This window comes from Protobothrops mucrosquamatus, unplaced genomic scaffold (genome assembly GCF_001527695.2).
Source record: "Protobothrops mucrosquamatus isolate PMUCROS unplaced genomic scaffold, P.Mucros_1.0 scaffold1762, whole genome shotgun sequence".
In the NCBI taxonomy this organism is placed as follows: domain Eukaryota; kingdom Metazoa; phylum Chordata; class Lepidosauria; order Squamata; family Viperidae; genus Protobothrops; species Protobothrops mucrosquamatus.
Window position 1 is genome coordinate 885 of NW_015387902.1, and position 19,825 is coordinate 20,709.

The 19,825-nt window shown below is 35.8% G+C and overlaps 1 protein-coding gene across 1 annotated transcript in view; it reads left to right on the top strand.

Moving 5' to 3' along the window:
* Window positions 1-1,655: 1,655 nt before the first annotated feature.
* Window positions 1,656-19,825, top strand: part of COL19A1 (collagen type XIX alpha 1 chain) — a gene marked incomplete at its 5' end in the record, with an annotated part of 154,010 nt that continues 135,840 nt past the window's right edge. The window contains 2 exons of the mRNA XM_029285489.1: window positions 1,656-1,730; window positions 2,124-2,223. Coding sequence (XP_029141322.1) covers window positions 1,656-1,730; window positions 2,124-2,223 — 175 coding nt within the window. The remainder of the gene's footprint in view (window positions 1,731-2,123; window positions 2,224-19,825) is intronic.

Here is a 19,825-nt window from a genome sequence, read left to right on the forward strand (position 1 = left end):
TACATCTGCTATCGGTTATCTCCTTCCTTCCCTCCTTCCTTCCCTCTTTCCTTCCTTCCTTCCTTCCTTCCTTCCTTCCTTCCTTCCTTCCTTCCTTCCTTCCTTCCTTCCCTCCCTCCCTCCTTCCTTCCTTCCTTCCTTCATCATTAGAACACAAATGACTAGGCAAAATTCCTACTGAACCTTCATCTTCAAAGTTCTGAAATACCATTCTCTTTATATCTTGCTGCTGTCAGTTTCTAATCTAGCCCTGCCCAAAATCTCCAGTTTAACTACCCACATCTCTTCTTTTTTTTCTCTCTTAAGAGAATTTCAGCTTTTCTTTCTTCTGCCCTTTAGCTACTGACTTCCATTTAAGAACAAAGATATCATCTTTCTTCCTTCAAATCCCTTCCCATATTTCCCCCAAATCAGGCTTTTGTCAAATGTATATTAAAATGAATTATATAAATTGAATCTCATTTGCTTCCTTCATCACCTTGCTCTTCAACTTCAAATACTGTAGAATAAACATTTCAGGGCAGGGTAAGTTGTCACATATTATATGTTGATATTACTAGTATTTTTTTAAAAAAATAGCAAGTTTGCACTTTAATAATGTTCTGCAATGGGCAATCAGGGCTTCATTTATTTTTGTTTTTGTGGTCTGTAGTGAATGTAGATTACAGATTTGGATGGGCAGAATTGTTCTATATTTAGAGATTTCTTGACGTTTTGATGTTAAACTAGTTTTTTAGTTTACATTATCAAGTAAATCTATTTCTAGTTCAAGTGTTCTCTGAGTCAAGTACAATATCTGGCAGCTTCATGGAGCAGTCCATGTAGTCTTCTTCAGTGTAACAGTACAGAACTGACATGTCATTGGGGCAATTCCATAATGGTTTTTCACAGTTCTCAATACTGACTATAGTCCTTGTGATCCCCCATCCAAATGTTAACTACAGGTAGTCATCATTTAATGACAGGTTGCTTAATGACTGTTCAAAGTTATAGCAGATTTCACAAAAGCACCCTTTAAGTTCCAACTGCCTCACACACCAACACACACATCAGGGGACAGGTGATTGCATTTCGGGTGCTTGGGACCCGGGTCGCAATTACAATTGGTTGCAGCATCCCACGGTCATGTATCTGCAATTTGTGACTTTTTTTTTGCCTTTTCTGGCAGAAAATTGCAAAAAAATCCCATTGTATATGCTGGATCCATTTAATGACCATGTGGTTTGCTTAATGACTGTGGTGACTGACTATCACTATTGTAAAAAAAGGTTGCAAAATTGATTCTGGTCACTAGCTGCCTTGACTTAAAACCACAATGATTTACGACCAAAATTTTAGACTCCATTGTGGTCGTAGCCAAGGACTACCTGTAGATATGATTCAACTTTTTCAAGATCAGTCACGATTGGCTCAATGCTGCCATTTAGCTGGACATTTAATGCTTATTTTGAAATTTTCCTGTGCACCATACCAACTGCAAAGAAATTACAAGGACTGTTGAAGAAGCTGTTGAAGCTGGTTGGAAGTCCAAGTATCTTCAGTTTGCACACCGCTGATTATTTCTTATATTAAGGTTAGACATATTGCAGCAGACAGTGGAATCTGTTGTTTCAGTTTTTTCTTAAAGTTTAGGACATTTTATATTCTTTTTTTAGCTCCTGAGTGCCCAATATTGAAAGCAGAAGGACATCACTTCACCCATCTGTGCAAAGAAAACTTAAGGGTTTCAGGTAATGTCCAACACTATTACAATGCATACCTTGGTTTTAATAATAAATTGTGCCTTTCATCTTTGGAAATCTGATCTATTGAGAGGAGAACATTTTATTTGGAGTGTTGCAAATAAGTTTAGAATCATCTTTCTGATTTTAATTCATCTTTGCTTTAATTACTATGAAAGAATGAAAGCAGCATTTCCAGCTCATTCAGATGCGAAAGGAAATGACAAGTACATTCCGCAGAGGTTGCCAAGTCAACTACTAGGAGAATTTCCTATGAGCGTACTATCAACAATGAAAACTGGGATCGGGCCAAGATTTCAGTTAATCTATCAACAATGTTATCTGTCTTGATAAATTGTATTAAGTGGGCAGTTGATGATACAGCTTGATTACATCTTTCAGGTTTTGATTTAGCAGAAAGCTTCTCTTTGAGGCAGACTTCATGTGGAGTTGAAAAACCATGTTTTAAACTGGGGAATGCACCTCTTATCAAAGATTCTCAGTAAGTAATCAAATACCCTATTCTTGGATAACTATCAGTGGCATATCAAGGGTAATTGGGAGCTGCCGAGAGTTGATCAGAAGGTGGGGCAGGCTGTATAAATGTTTTAAACAAATAAGGTGTATAAATAAAGGATGGGATAGTAGGAACAGTCTGCCACAGGTGCTGACAATATGGGATTGCACTGCCTGGTGACATGGATAATGAGGAGGTATCTGGGGGGTTCGGTGGTGTGCAGCCAGATCACTGCTGCCAGCATTCCAATCAGCTGTTTGGCTGTGGGTGGCATGGCACAGGAGCAACGGAAAGGGTGGGGGGTGGGGTATTAAAATATGATCTGCTTCAAACATTCTAGGTATGCCATTGATAACTATGATCCTGAAATGTTTTTTTTCCTATATTCTTCTATGATTCTCTTTTTCATATTCATTATATCTTTTCCTTGAGTTTCTTTATTCCATGCTTTCTGCAACTTGAGTTTCCATTCTCCTGCAACAATGCGTTGCTTTTTCTGAAGATTTTAGTTTGAATTTCAGCCACACATATTCCAAAATAGCTGTTTGTAAACTATGGATATTCGTGTGTACAGTTGTTTAGGTTTTGTTCACAAATAGTGAAATAAAAACAAGCTTTTATATGCTGTGTGAAATAGTCTAAAATTCAATTTCAATTTTAATATCGGTCTTGGAAAACTTTAATACAATTATTAAAAAATCTAGAAAGGAGATCATGAGGCTAAGCAGATTATTATTTCATATAAATAGAAGTTTCCATGCTGGCTATCAGCTTACTTTACCTTTTCTCCTCTGCTGCAAGTGAAATTGTAGTTTGTGTATATTGTTCTCTAACACTCATTCAATATAGATTGGAAAAGGAACATTTGCAAAAAGAAAAGAAATGTGTAAAGCTGCCTGATTTTTCTCCATTCTTTATTAACAAATTCACTTTGAATAAAGCCAACAGCTTAGCTTATGTGTGCATATCCAAAGCCAGCCGCTCTACAGATTGTGTATTTGTTCTCTTTCCTCCTCAAAGATCCAATTACTCTATAAATGTTCCTAAATACAAAAATATGATTTGTGGCTTTTGATGCAAGTTCAATTTAAAAGGAAACTGACATCAGTCTGCAAACAGTGCATTAACTTACAACCCTAAACCATTTTTGAATCCATGATCTGTGTACAGTGCTTTTGAAGAAGAAAGCCTCAAATCTGTATGTTTCTGAAAACTTTTAAACTTCTACCACACAGTTAATAAGGTGAGCTTATAATGAAAAGTTTAGGAGCGTATAGCTCTGCAATGAGAATATTATCTTACTTGCTGAATATTGCTTTTTTGGGGCCTCCTTTTCCAACACAGATTATTTGATTTTAAAGGACACCAAAGTGCAACCAAATGACACACTTTGAGAGTTCATCTCTTCTCTTAGAATATGTAAATAGATTCTGATGTATAGTGAGTAGCAGAATATGGTCTCTCACTACAGGAAATGAAAGGGTATCTGATTAAGCTGACTTGAAAGTGTCAAGTAGCTTGGCAAATATCCCCTCACATTTCACTCATTCAGCTATAGTATAAGTGACTGTAAACTATGCTAGGCTTCTTCTGTTGTGCGATACCATTTTATTTCTCAGTGGGGCTTAAAACTATTGATGTTTCTGTAAAAAATTATTCTTTCCCACAATAAGGCAGGAAGTGATGGGTTGTGTATATTTTTTAACCTATATATGTTTACATGGAAACAAAGGCAGATGCTATTTCTGTTACCTTCATGGCATGTTACTGTGATTGATGGTATAAGCAAAGGACTAGTTCCAGAAACACTAAATGGAACTGCACTTATATGATGGCTTAAAGACTTCTCCTTCTCCCTCTCCAAATTACTTTTTAAAAATGTTATTTATTATTAGATTTCTATGCTGCCCATCTCACCAAGGCGACTCTAGGCAGCTTATGGTCATACAAGGTGAATTATTTTTCCTGAGGGCTGATAGTGCCTCTGGATGAATGTAAGATGGAGAATCAGAGCCTGTAGCTGGCTGAGGAAACTGGGAGTTGCATAAGTAATGCCATAACTTTTAGGTTTTGATTTGCCTTCCAACACTAAAAGGTCTATTTAGACTATGTCTGGTACAATAATAAGACTATCAATTCTTTTTGTGAGCTGGAATGAAATAGTTCAGTGCTTTTCCAGTTGGTTCTTTTTTCTTTTCTTTTCTTTTCTTTTCTTTTCTTTTCTTTTCTTTTCTTTTCTTTTCTTTTCTTTTCTTTTCTTTTTTAGGGAGAGAGTCTCTTTTGGTATGTCTGGGTCCAGACAATGTCTATTGGACTTCTCCAGTTTTTATTCTGTTAGATACATTGGTCTATTCTCCCAAGACTTCTGCAATTTCTCCAGAATGGCACAGAAAATGAAAGTGCAGCATGATATAAATACTAAAAATTGGTTTTCCTCCTCTTTGAGTAGAAATGTCTCACACAGTCATGTTTGCACATTGTCTTGTTTAACCACGGCTTTTGAATAAATTATAGTATGCTGGATACATGGAATGCACTAAGCCAAAACCTAATAACTAATATTATGGTTTAGTATGATATATGAATCTATCCAACATCTCAGATTAACCTATTAGGAGAAATGTATCTTGGCATTTGCAGAGATACATGGCTTGGGATATATCCTATTGTTTCCACTGCTAATAATATTCAGATAAATTAGTTTGTTTGAATTTCTACTCTTCACTGGGTTGTGTCTCCCCTCGATGTGTTTCAGATGAGTATCATCCAGACTGAAGAAATCTTTGCAGCTTATTTTAGGAGAGGGAGAAATAGTCACTGTGTATAGATCACAGAAAATTGCTTTGTCAGGATCCTGGTCTCATATTTGGATGAATCACTTTGGTATCTCTCATTGTTTAACTGTTATAAATAATCATCAGAATAGGGAAGGCAGTAATAATTATAGAATTGATATATGTTTTGGGTTTAATAAGTAATATTTTTCTATTACTAATTTTAATAATATACTACTATACTACTACTAATTATACAAATAGTTGTATAATTACAAGTAGCATAATTATAGTATCTAGCATGTAGATGCTATAAGTTTGGCAGTCCAGATTCAAAATAATAAGAAACTAAAGACTTGTGAAAGACACACATTCTGACATAAAGTATTGTGTTAACGTATTATTTTATTATGTACTCCATTTAAAATATTTCTGTAAGGACATATTTTTCAGGAAGAGGATTATTTGCATAGAAGAGTTGTAACACATATTCTAACAGACGTGACTCTCCTTAATGTTAACTTTTACATTTATATAATAGTTTGGATGCTTTCTGTCAAGTGGTGTTGAGAAAGAATTTTCACCATTTCTTCTGTCAGCACTATGATTTTCCACTCTCACATTCTACAGATTAATAGCAATTTAAACTATGTTCATAACTACACTGAAATTAAAATCCATAGGTGGTCTTCAATTTGCAGTTACTCTGCATAAAACCAGTAAATATCCATAAAAAAGAGGAGCTACATTTTTATATATGTACAATATGTCATTTTCTCCTGAGATGCTAAAAATGCAAATAACTGCTGAATTTTAACAGAACAATTGTATATATTGCTACCTAAAAGTAAAAGTGAATTCAATAGGATTAATTCTCCATTTCGTGTATGGCTTTAATTTTAAACTCATTTATGAAGAACTAGGCCACAGGACACTGGGATTTATATATGCAGATAGGTATAGCCTCTTCCTTAAACAATACAATGGATTCAGATTTAGATGTACAATGAAGTTGATAGAAATAGAGACTGATGCTCCTATAAACCCACTCCCAGTTCTACACAAACAATAGAAGACTGTATTAAGTAGGCAGGTTACTATACTACTTATAATGGACTATTATTGGAAAAACTGAGGGGAAGGAGAAATCACCTCAGAATTGAGCAGAAGCACTTTTCATGAGTCCCATCCCATATAACTGGGAACTTATTTTATTTCTTTAAGATATTTATATAGCTTTTTTGCAACTTGATAAAACAGCACTGCTTGATCCCCAGAAGCATTTATGAGGGACAATAAAAAATGCTATAGGAAGTTCTGGATCTTTTCAACTCAACCCATAAACATACCCAAAAGCAAAAACACCTCTGGCTGTTTGCTGCTGCTAATGCACATGAGCTCTGCATCTTTTTACATTTGACAGACTGTCTAAAAAAAGCACAGTGCATACAAAACATGACAGCTACAATGAACTTGATCTTTACAGCAAAGAATTTGAAAACAGCAAATAAATCTATTTACCATAAATCCTGACCCAATTCCTGCCTTCAGCTAGCTCCTCCCAATCGGAGAGATAAAACTTATGCCTACTAATAGCTTGACCCATGGACTCTCTGCTTCCCATTTTTTAAAACAAGGTAATTATGGGATATTGGAATCTTGAAACAATATGGAATGAAACACTGTTTTGTCCTGAGCTTCAGAGAAAACTCTAGAATATGTACTGTTTCGTTTCAGCCTCAGAACACTCAGACCAGCTATTCTGAGCTTAGAACATTCAAAAAGTTTTACCTGCCAAAATTTTAAATAAGACCACGGGTAACAATTAATGTTATTCTTTTCTTATATGTAATACATCTTTTCTTACATGCAATACAAAATTGGACATCAAATAGCACACTTTTTTAAAAAAAGAAAGCATTGTTTTACTTAAAGGAGATTGCCTTTAATTAATTATAAAAATGAAAAATGTTTCTTTTCACAAAATACTCCTTATGCACATGAAATTAAGAATCTACGGAAATTAAGAAGCTATAGAATTTCTGGTATAATAATTTTGTTAAAATAAAACCATATTTGGTAAAACAAAATAACTGAAAAGGTTTGCACATTCCCTCATATTAAGAAAAGAAGATTGATTCAGTTGTAGCACTTTTGCACTAGATGATTTATTTCAGGGTTGTTTGGGCTGTCATTTTTGCAAAGTAGTAGTAGTAGTAACAACAACAACAATAACGATGATAATAATAATAATATAGAGTTGGAAGGGACCTTGGAGGTCTTCTAGTCCAACCCCCTGCTCAGGCAGGAAACTCTATACCATTTCAAACAAATGGTTGTCCAGTCTCTTCTTTAAAACTTCCAGTGTTGGAGCATTCAGAACTTCTGGAGGCAGTTGGAACAACCTGCCTCCAGTATGAGTTAATTGACCTGAAGGAACAAATTTGCCCATAACTTATTGGTCTTAGTGTATATTTTCATGCAGTCACGAAAGACACTTGTGTTAAATAGTGGTTTTTATCACAAAATAAAAGAGAGCTTTTTAGGTCTTGTCGTTAGACTAGAAACCAGGAGACCATGAATTCTTGTCTCTCTCCCTGTGTTGTTGGAGAAATAGGAGGAAGAAAAGGAGTATTAGGTATGTTTGCTGCCTTGAATTAATTATAAAAATAATAAATGCAGGATATAAATAAATAAAATAAATAACATCCACCTCTCCCAGGTCCTTGGGAAGAACTCTATAAGTGGATAAAAATGGTAAATCTAGTCTTAACCGACGTAATAGCCGGGGTGGCAGTTGAGACCCCCAGACTTATAGTCATGGGGGATTTCAATCTGCCATCGGCGGGCGAAACGTCGNCTTCAACTTCCAGAATTCCTTAGCCAGTCCTGGCTGGCTGAGGAATTCTGGCAGTTGAAGTCCACAAGTCTTAAAGTTGCCAAGTTTGAAGACCCCTGCATTAGACCATCACAGTGCCTCCTATAAGTGGTGGGATTCAGCCAGTTCGCAGCAGTTCGGTAGAACTGGTAGCTAATTTTTTGTTGCCCAGGCCCAGAATAGACTTCCGGAGCGGCATCCACACAGAGAAATGGTTGTTCACATATTTGAATCCCACCACTGCTCCTATACAGGTAGTCCTTATGACCACAATTAAGCTCAAAATTTCTATTGCTAAGCGAGCAATGTATTAAATGAGTTTTGCCCCATTTTATGTCCTTTCTTGATAGAGTTGTTAAGCGAATCACTGGAGCTGTTCAGTTAGCAACATGGTTGTTAAGTAATCTGGCTTCCCCATTGACTTTGTTTGTCAGAAGTTTACAAAAGCTGATCACATGAGCCTGGGACTCTGCAACCATCATAAATATGAGTCAGTTGCCAAGTGTCTGCATTTTGATCGCATGACCACAGGGATGCTGCAACGGTCATAAGCGTGAAAACTGGTCATAAGTCACTTTTTCCAGTGCCATTGTAACTTTGAACGATCATTAAATGAACTGTTGTAAGCTGAGGACTATCTATATTAGGGGTGGGCAATTAATTTTCCCAAGGGGCCACATGAAAAACTGAGTCCTTTGCAAAGGGCCAAACTGCTTATTTATATTTTATTTAACTTCCAATTGATGCAGACAGGATAGGGACAGCCCAGAGCCCTTAAATTGCCAGATCTGCTCTATGTTGATCATATCCTATTCACAGGTATCATCAGGGAAGACGTTCAGTACTGTGTCCAGACATGGCAAAGATAAGTTAATACCATGACCTCCGAATGGTTTGCCTGCACAGAAATCTAAAAGCAAATAATATTTTTTTTTTTTACTAATTCCTGTACCATAAAAATTCTTGCACTTATTTCTGATCCATTAACTTCAATTTCTCTTTGGAGGTTGTGCTCCATTTTTTTTAATGATTTGACCAGTGGGTTGTAAAATGTAAGTTTTATATGCAGGCTTGCCAGATATCAATCTCATCGTTAAAAGTGTAGGCTTCTTTGTTTGAAGTAGGATGTTGTAAAAAGCCTCCTGGATCCATCCACAGTCTTAACAAAACTTATTTTATTCTCCACAATGAAGCTAATAGAGAATGACTTACTGCCTTAGTCAGCAAGGTGTTTTTTGTTTTTTTTAAAAAATAATAATAAAACTTTTGGTAACCTTCTGGAGAGTACACAGAAGCTGAAAACGATCCCAACAAAAGTTAAAAATTAATCAGGCTACAATACACTAAGGCAATTCCAGATTAAGATAAATGAAGTAGAATTTCCCTAAAAAATATTGTACTGAAATAAGTACTATATCAAAAGAAAGGTCCTGATTTTAAACGTGTCTCTAACTATGACAAAATCAGATGGCTAAAAAAAACCCACCATGGGATTTTTTTTTACTTGAGGATGGAAATAATCCAGAGAGGGTACGCAATCTGGGTGTCCTCCTGGATCCACGGCTGACACTGGAAGACCAGTTGACGGCTGTGGCCAGGGGGGCGTTTTACCGGGTACGCCTGGTTTACCAGTTGCGGCCTTTTCTGGACCGGGATGCCTTGTGCACAGTTACCCATGCTCTTGTCACCTCCCGCCTGGACTACTGCAATGCTCTCTACATGGGGCTCCCCTTGAGGAGCACTCGGAGGCTCCAGTTAGTCCNGGGGTATTTTAAATTTGGTTTTTAAATAACTTTTAAAAAAAGAAAAAGCCTATATTAATATTTCATTTTAACCATATTTTAAATTTTGTATATTGTATTAGCTATTTTGTTTTAAACTGGCTGTAAGCCGCCCTGAGTCCACCAGGAGAAGGGCGGGGTATAAATGTGATTAAAGTTAAAGTTAAAGTTAAAGTTAACATCTGGTTGACTATGCAACTGACTATTATTATTATTATTATTATTATTATTATTATTATTATTATTATTATTATTATTATTATTATTATTATTATTATTATTATAATAAAACAAATTTGCTTAAATCAACAATCGGCATGCCGGGAATTCTGGCAACTGAGATCCACACATCTTAAAGTACTGTACCTGAGGTTGAGAAACCCTGGCTTAAATCACTATTCTGCATTTCCTTGGTCCCTGCCTTATTTTTCTAATGACTTAGCAACATAAGACAATTTGAATGACTTCATACAAAGTAAATTAATTTAGGATGTCCAGAGATGACCTTCAATTAGTCCATTTCAGAGGGACCCATCCCGAGTCCCAGATCTAGACCTGCAGTGTCTTCTCATCTCTAGTTGTGGTGTTGGCAAAAAAGTACCTTTTTATTGATGGGATATATTTAGCCTTCTAGATTATGAAGCATACTATCACCAACTTAAATGAGAAAATCAGATTTTTCTGTAAACTTGCAAAAATTTACACTGAAAATATTGAAGCAGCAGATAGCGTCTACCTTTAGGTTTTATTATCAACAATAAAGGAACTGGCAGTCAAGAAATATGCCACAGACTAGCATTTGGTAAAATAGCAGTAAAGGGTTAGGAAAGATGTGCAGGTGCTATGACATGTTTATGTGTACCAAAAATCAGAATTGTGCAGGCCATGGTTTTCCATTTGGCACTCTATGGGATTAAAAGTTGGACTTTGAAGAAGCAGGATGAAAGAGAATTGACACTTTTGAATATGTGGGTTGGAGAACACTTCTGACAATACCATGTTTGGCCAAGAAAATGAACAAATGGATCATGGAGCAAATCAATCAAGAATTCCCACTCAAGGCAGAAATGATCAGATTATCATATTTTGGAAACCTTATGCAAATGCCTAACTCTCTTAAAAAAAACCTATAATATTGACAAATGTGGAAGGAAAAGAAAGACAACCAGCAGTAGAGATTATAGGGGCTATAAATACATCACTGTATTTGAGGACACTGCTAGGGTAAAATTATCTATGTAGTTGCTAAGAGTTGACAGAAACATGGTTGACATCATCATCATCATGGAACTTATATTAGCAAAAGTACTTCTACACCCTGGGTGTCAAACTCGATCGTGTCACATGACATATTGTGATGTATTGAGACTTTTTGCTGGGGTGAGCGTGGCCTGCAGGTGACACATCCGGCCGGCGGGCCACCAGTTTGACACCCCTGTTCTACACTTAAGTTATTCATTAAAATCTGGCCATTTAGTAAAGCTTTTGGCCTGTGATTTGCTGCTTGCAATTGTTTTCATTCTGTCATCAAGTGTTTGTCACACTTGAAAGGTGACCAGTTAAGTTCCCATCTCTCCTCTGCAGTTAATTAACAATGCCTGATCTACTCTCCCCAATGAAGATTTACAGTTAAACTATACATAATATTACTATAGTGATGTGATTAGCAATTAATTAGTAAAAAAGATGTGGGACTTCTTTTCCTATCAGCAAGCTGAAAGAAAATCCCCTACTTTGTGATACTTAGCATTCAGTGAAAAAAGAGTGATTGAAATTGATCTCCCCTACAGCTAATCTCAGATGTGGGACACTGATTTTGCTGGGAACAAAGACTTAAATTCTTTCACCAAGGTTCTAAGCCACTTTATTTTAAAATAATTTGATTGCTAATCACATTGCTAATGTTATGTATAGATTAAGGAAGTATTTGTGCCATCTTGTTTATTTTCATTAAATTAAACATTAAATTGACTATCAGACCCAGCATTTTAGAATATTATTGTTTGTTAACTTTGAAAATAAATATTGGAAGTGGTGAAGTATTCTAATAGGGAAATTTAGAATGCTATGCTGTGCAGTTGGCAAGAGATTTCTGTTATTATACCTATCAGTCACATGTTGCACTCTTAAGTGCCTCCTGAATCTTTTATGGATTCAGAATCTTAGAGTCTCATATGATTAGGTTTTTAAAGTATACATTTCACAATCTGATGCAGTTTGTTAAAATTCTTGATACTTAGGCATATTTCATAATATCAACATTAAGGAATTACAAATACTTCGCAAATTCATGGGTTACAAGTACTTGTTTATCAGACATTTCTATGTCCACATATCTGTCTGGGCTAAATTTTTGCTTTAATTTTGCTTTTGGGAAAGACAGCATTTTAAAATGATTTTATACACTTATGTGGATTGCTTCCTATTTTTCAGATTTTAATTCCCCCCCCCAGTTTTCCATAACAAGTTAAATCTGCACATAATGCATCTTTAGTCTGATGAGTGTATATGTCAATTAAATTACATCATGGATCTGTGTGCAGACTTGCAAATTAAATTATTCATGTGTGCACATACAAACAACAGAAACTGAGTTATCACAAACAAATTTGCTTGCTCCTGGCTTAATAAATATAATCCATAATATGTAGAAAGATTGGTGTTTTTTTCCCCTTAGCATCCAGATTGCAGGTATATACCTTGGGAACTCTTGACCTTTCAAAATGCAGAGTGTTCAATCATTAAATTTAAATATGAATTAAGGGGGCTTGTTTGTTTCTTTTTAGTGTAACCCTTGGCGTTCATTCAAAGGTCAAATTTCTGACCATAGAAAGTTGTGTTTTCTTAGTTTATAGGCAATGATATTTAGTATATATTTCTCAAATACTATGACTGAATAATATCTCTGCCTCCATCAGTATAATGTTGGATGAAAGTTTACATCTGCTCTTGCTTAAATAATGGCAACAATAGGAATTTTAAAAAAATCTTACGTTTAAGAAATGGAACAAAAGCAAATGGATTATCCTATTGTAGATTCAACTCTGAACAGTGTTCAATGGAGCCTATTGAAAAGAATCTAGTCAAAAGTCCTTCATGGTGTGTTAAAATAACTGAGAACAGTAGGTAACTTGACTAGAAAGGCACGTAGCAGTAGCTTAACAAAAGTTTGTGGGAGAAGATTTGTTTTATATTGATGCCAAATCCTAAAATTTTTGGCAACAACCATAATTAAACAGGGAGGGAACTGCACTTGTATGAAGAATGCTTTTCCTTAGATTAACCATTAATGAACCTTGGCAGATGTGGCACCTTCAAGAGGGCATAGCTGTTATTTCAGCTGACAGCAAAAGGCTTTGGGGCAAAGATTAAGAAATCAAGATCCTGAGACCACCAGGATTTCTCAGAGCTATAGGCAAGACTGGGAAGTCAAAAAGCATCCCACAAGAAAGCAAGCCACTTCCATGCTATCTCATGCACTTATCCGGAGCTGACCTCAACATGAAGGAGAAATTTCCTTTATCTAATTTTATAATGATTCTTTATTAACAACATTTGTTCACTATATAATCACTTTATTTATCATGTCATGTGGAACGGTATCTAAAAGTTTTTTGAAATCCCTTGTCCATCCAATTCTTCTCAGAATCAAATCAAACTTGTGTTAATCAGCTAAATTTTCATTCTTCTATGATACAAAACTTGGCCACAAATGGATTGAAACTAAATGACCATAATGATGTCCAGGAAAAATTAAATTGTCTTCTTGTATGCTATTTATGTATTCTAACAAATAAGTTATAATTCATGAATTTGCATGTTCAGATTAAAGTTTCCTTCATTCTGAAATGTCAAAAAAAAAGAAAGAAATCAAGATCCTAAATCACAATGGTCTTTGGGTTACCTTGAAGTTCACTCGGTTGCAAACTGGTAACAAATTCAGTGCCCTCAGAACAGATATAATATGCTGGGAGTAAATTATTACTGCCTCCAGAAGTGGTGAATGCTCCAAACCTGGAAGTTTTTAAGAAGAGACTGGACAGCCATTTGTCCGAAAGGGTATAGGGTTTCCTGCCTGAGCAGGGGGTTGGACCAGATGACCTCCAAGGTCCCTTCCAACTTTATTATTATTATTATTATTATTATTATTATTATTATTATTATTATTATTATTATTATTATTATTATTATTATTATTATTATTATTATTATTACATTCAACATTGTAGCATTTTGTACTAGTTGTAGTTTCCAGATAATCATCCAACTTCAAGGGATGGTGTGGCTGAGACAGCTCAGGTGTGCTTAGCTACTGCAGTAGTTTAGTTGATTGGTACCTGTGATATTAAACTCCCAAATGTAACTAAACAAATTGATGTACATACATGATGCTGAAAAGATTAGTTGGTTGGTAATCTTCTGCATTCTACATTGTGTAATTGCGTTGTTGCTATTATCCAGCACTTCAGATATTTGCTGTGAGGCAAATGATTCAACATAGATAAAGGTTGACTTAAGCTCTTTATATTTTCAAAAGATTAAGTTGGCTTGCAGGGAATCAAATGCTGCCTCCCACTGTGATATTACCTTCTTACCTCAAGCAGCAATTGCCTCAAATCTGCTTCTGCTTCTCACATTTACTGAACTTTAAGGAGGAGCAAATTCCCATATTACTATTATTTTCAACTAAATGATGGTGATGTGATTATTTTCTTTATACCCAAATTGGTTACTCTCCCACGTCTTTGCTTAAAATAAATGTTTTAAGAGTTTTGTCTCCATAAAAGACAGGACTAAAGTTGTTCTGTTCATTAGGCAACATGAGCTAGGATCCGTACATGGATCTCTGGATAAGATTTTTTCTGTATCCTTGGTTGGGTAGTTCCTCCCACAACTCTGGCAATAAGAACCAAATAATTTCCTTCTGTTACCTCAAGGCTACATCCTCCCAGCAACTGCTTCCGCTCATTCTAGAGAGCAGTTGACTATAGGAGCACTGAACTAAACCTTATCCATTACCTTTGTTTCTCCATTCTTCTCTATTTTTATTTATCTATTTATTTATTTATTTATTTATTTATTTATTTATTTTTTGCCTTTCTTGTTTCTTTTTTTCCTGGTGAACTATTATGACCTCAGACGGTTCAAGAAGTCCTTCACTCTCCTTGGCCATATAAGAGAGTTTTCAAACACTACTCTTGAAGCTCAGTTCTAAGGAATGGCCTTAGCAGGAAGCATGAGGGCTGTCCAAGCAGTTTTCCATATCATTTTCCCTAAGGACTATCTTCAATAACTGCCTAAAAAACAGCAGAGGTCACTTCATAAAGGACAAGGTTTGGATTTCTCTCAGTCTATTTGGACTGCTGTAGGAATTTTCTGATCAGACTCTTGAAGACGGCTTCCAATTGGCCCCAAAGACCTGGTACTCCAAACTAAGGCAGCTGTCCATGAAAGCTGATATCCCGGATTCAAGAGTCAAGTGGTGAGCTCCCGTTCTTGCCCCAGCTCCTGCTCACCTAGCAGTTTGAAAGCATGAAGATGTGAGTAGATAAATAGGTACCACTTTGATGGGATGATAAAAGCATCCCATGTGCCTTCGGCATATAGCCATGCTGGCCACATGACTACTGAAAATGCCTTCGGACAATGCTGGTTCCCCTTGACCAAGAAACGGAGATAAGCACCATGCTCTAAAGTCATGACTATGATAGGGAACCTTTACCTTTTTATATAGCTATCCATTTCTCAACCAACTCTGGGCTGCTCCCAAGAAAAAAGTTAAAATACATATACAATTATATTAAAACTATAAAACTAAACTAATTAAGACATTAAAAACCACAAAAACCTGGGCCAAATCAGTTCCAGTGGGTTATCTAGTCTTCTCCCAACATTTGCAGAGAAGGCCTTATGGAGAGCTAAAAGCGGGGAGGCTTGCCAAACTTCAGGGGGCAAAGTGTTTTTAATAACTGGACTGCATTATTATCTTCCTAAATGGATCCCCTATAAATGATTTTTTTTATTACTTAACTGGCATTATGCCAGTCTGATTATGAGCAGTTAACAAAACTATCTTGTGATTCAGGCTGTTAATTTTTGAGAAAATAAGTCATGACTCAATATAACTTTACATATTTGAAAAAATAACCAAAATTAAAAACACTGACTCAGCTAAAAGCCTATTAATAGCCATTTACACATTGTTCATGTTTCTGACATAATTTTTCTTTCTGAATTATATTAAGCCATGACACAGAAACAGCTGGCCTAAGTCAAACCAGATTCATATGCTAATTATTGGACAGCAGGCAGTAAAACACTATCTCTTCTTTAACAGTTCTACTAGCTAATTATACCGAGGGAAGATGGATGGATCCTTTATGCATTTTACCTTTTGGCTTCCCATTCTCAAACATCATTCAGTCACCATTTCTGGAAATCATTCGCAACATTTCGATCTCAGAACCACTGAACTATATCTTTCAAAGATCCTGGAGCACTGGGGAACTACCAGAGGACTGGAAAAGAGCTGAAAAAGTTCCCATCTTCAAAAAAAAAAGAAAAAAATGGATTCCAGGAAACTACAGATCTATCAGCCTGACCTCAATACCTGGGAAGATCTTGGAAAAGATAATCAAGCAACAAATCAGCGAACACCTAGAGGCAAACAAAGTCATTACCAAAAGCCAACATGAGTTTGTCAAAAACAGATCATGCCAGACAAATCTTATTGCATTCTTTGACCAGGTGACAAAATTAGTGGACCAGAGGAATGCTGTGGATATAATTTACTTGGACTTCAGTAAAGCATTTGATAAAGTAGACAACTATCTACTACTTGCTAAGATAGAAAAATGTGGGTTAGACAGCATCCCCACCAGGTGGATTTGTAGCTGGCTGGCCGGCTGTACTCAGCATGTGGTCCTCAATGGAACTGCATCTACATGGAGGGAAGTGTGTAGTGGGGTGCCCCAGGGCTCTGTTCTGGCCCCAGCGCTCTTCAACATCTTTATCAGTGATTTGGATGAGGGGATAGAGGGGAACTCATCAAATTTGCAGACGACACCAAGCTGGCAGGAATAGCCAACACTCCAGAAGACAGGCTTAAGATACAGAAGGATCTGGACAGACTTGAACACTGGGTGCTATCTAACAAAATGAAATTCAATGGTGAAAAAAGCAAGGTTCTAAGTTTGGGCAAGAAAAACCAAATGCACAGGTATAGTATAGGTCAGGGTTGCCTATCCCTGGTATAGGTGGTACCTTGCTCAATAGTAGTAACTGTGAGAGGGATCTCGGAGTCCTAGTGGACAATCACTTAAATATGAGCCAGCAGTGTGCTGCAGCTGCCAAAAAAGCCAACACAGTGCTAGGGCTTCATTAACAGAGGGATAGAGTCAAGATCATGTGAAGTGTTAGTACCACTTTACAATGCCTTGGTAAGGACACACTTGGAATACTGCATCCAGTTTTGGTCACCACGATGTAAAAAAGATGTTGAGACGCTAGAAAGAGTACAGAGAAGAGCAACAAAGATGATCAGGGGACTGGAGGCTAAAACATATAAGGAACAGTTGCTGGAATTGGGTATGTCTAGTCTAATGAAGAGAAGGACAAGGGGTGACATGATAGCAGTGTTCCAGTATTTCAGGGGTTGCCACAAAGAAGAGGGAGTCTGACTATTCTCCAAAGCACCTGAAGGCAGGATAAAAAGCAATGGATGGAAACTAATCAAAGAGAGAAGCAGCCAAGAACTAAGGAGAAATTTTCTGACAGTTAGAACAATTAACCAGTGGAACAACCTGCCTCCAGAAGCGGTGAATGCTCCAACACTGGAAGTTTTTAAGAAGCGACTGGACAACCATTTGTCTGAAATGTTATAGGGTTTCCTGTCTGAGGAGGGGGTTGGACTAAATGACCTCCAAGGTCCCTTCCAACTTTATTATTATTATTATTTGCATTTAGCTGTTTATCATGCAGTCTAAAGTTTATAAAGTCATGATTAGCTTATGTTGCTTATATGTCATCATATACTTTGTAATAATTTATAAAGCATGTAATTAATTACAATGTTAATAAATACATATTTTATTTATTAATATAATTTATTATTTTTAGCCATTTTAATAAATACATATCTACATAATTACAATTTTAATTCTTGGATCTTTTGAAATCAGAACAATGTTTGTATTATATTATTCATGAAATACAAATGCCATCCTGCTTGCTTTTTGTTTTCCATTCTCAGAGCAGAACTGCATGAATTGAATTCAACCTTTTTGCTTAAAGCACATTACAACACATTAGCTACACTACTGTAGCCATGATAAATAGTCAACTTGTATCTAAGGTCTTTATGAATTTACAATATTTCCAACACAAAGCTAAATATTTTTCCCTTTTCACATCTCTGCTGTGGGCTGAGCTGCCTTTTATCTGACAGTTTCCTTGATTGTAACTCTTTACCCTGTCCCTCAAGGTCACTCCCACATATCATTACAAATATAATCCTTTACAGGTAACTTTACAGATTTTCACAGAGATGAATATAATTTACAACATAAATGATGTAAATCACTGCAATTATGTACTTTCATGTATACTGGTATTCGTGTATAATGGTCATTCGCTCTCCCCAATTAAATCTTTTACAGTGAGGTTTCACTTTACTCAAGAGTTAATCCGTTAATTTAAATAGAATTTTCTTTTCATTAAAAATGTTAAATTCAATATTAGTTCCGAGGCTAAAAGATAGTGGATGTTCAATGTATTGGCATGCTTCCTATCTGAATGCAATTGACTAAATATACTTGTTTTATGGTGTCAGATCAACATTATGTTCCAAGAAATTTGACACTAGCAACTGGAAGCAGCAATAGTATTGTTTTTTTGCTCCTCATTTGCCTTGTCTTATGTTTCATAAGTTTAGATGTGGGTGCAAAGGCTTCCAAATCAGCATCTTAGATCAGACAGGAAGTATTTAATTCATTCCCTCTGGAGGATAATAGCATGCATGGAATCTGATTCCCTAACTGTGTTTCATTGGAAGGTAGGGTAGAGATTTCACACATTTGAACTCTTAAAATTGTTTAAATGTGGATTTATGCTTGCAAGTTAAATCCGTTAGAACCATTGCAGAGGGATCTATAACTGGACTGAAATTCAGAAGCTATGAACTGAAGCTTATAGATACTAGAGAAATGTAAAAAGCAGAATTCAGATTCAAAAAGCTAAACCAGTGCAGTTCATACCTTATTTTAATTTTTAGTATGTAAGAATTTAGAATTGGAAGAAGACTTCTCAGCCAGCAAGATGGAATGTTGAAAATAATCTGAAAACTGTATTTGAGCTTCACTGAATTTTAAAACATCCAGTATAGCTTGTAGAGTTTGAAATCACTATTACAAAATTAGAACACAATAATAGAAATACAGAATCATTTTTCTTTTTCCCATACACATGCTCCTAAAATTCACTTTTAAACATAAATTCTTATATGAAAACTTGGGGCAATACTGGATAGCAGTGCATTTCTTTTAAATACAATATAATGTGGCTCCTTTTAAGTTAATTTCCAAGATTTTTTTTTCATTTGTTACTAATTTGAATCTGGAGAAATATCATGAGTCTCCTAATTCAGTCCACCAGCTTCCTATTAAATGTGTAATCACTATGTGGCTTGATGACTCTGATACAATACAATATAAAAGGATCGTCAAGTTGTTAATTATAAAAATATTAAAATATTCAAAAATGAAGCAAGGGGTGTTTGAACCAGCTGCACGATGATTTCTCCGGATTCTAACTTTATTCTGAGTAACAGACAGCTAATCTTGATTCTTACTGAATAAGCATTGAAATGTTCTATGGTGGTAAAGAGCTGCAGCTGCAGCTTGTTAATTACTCACTGCTCTTTTTTAAAAAAAAAAACTCTTTTAAGTAGTTTTTTTTTAAACCCTAAACCTCTACAATTTGTTTGCCAATTTTTTATTCCCCCGTTAAATGCTGATGACAAAATTAGCAAAAGGATGATTATTGGGAGACTTTAAAACTCTGGCATTCCTTGAGTTAGCTTTCTTGGTTGGCGGCTAGAGATTACACAGGAAAAAAACACTGAAATTCTGACTGAAGGTGGCATTAAAGGCAGCATC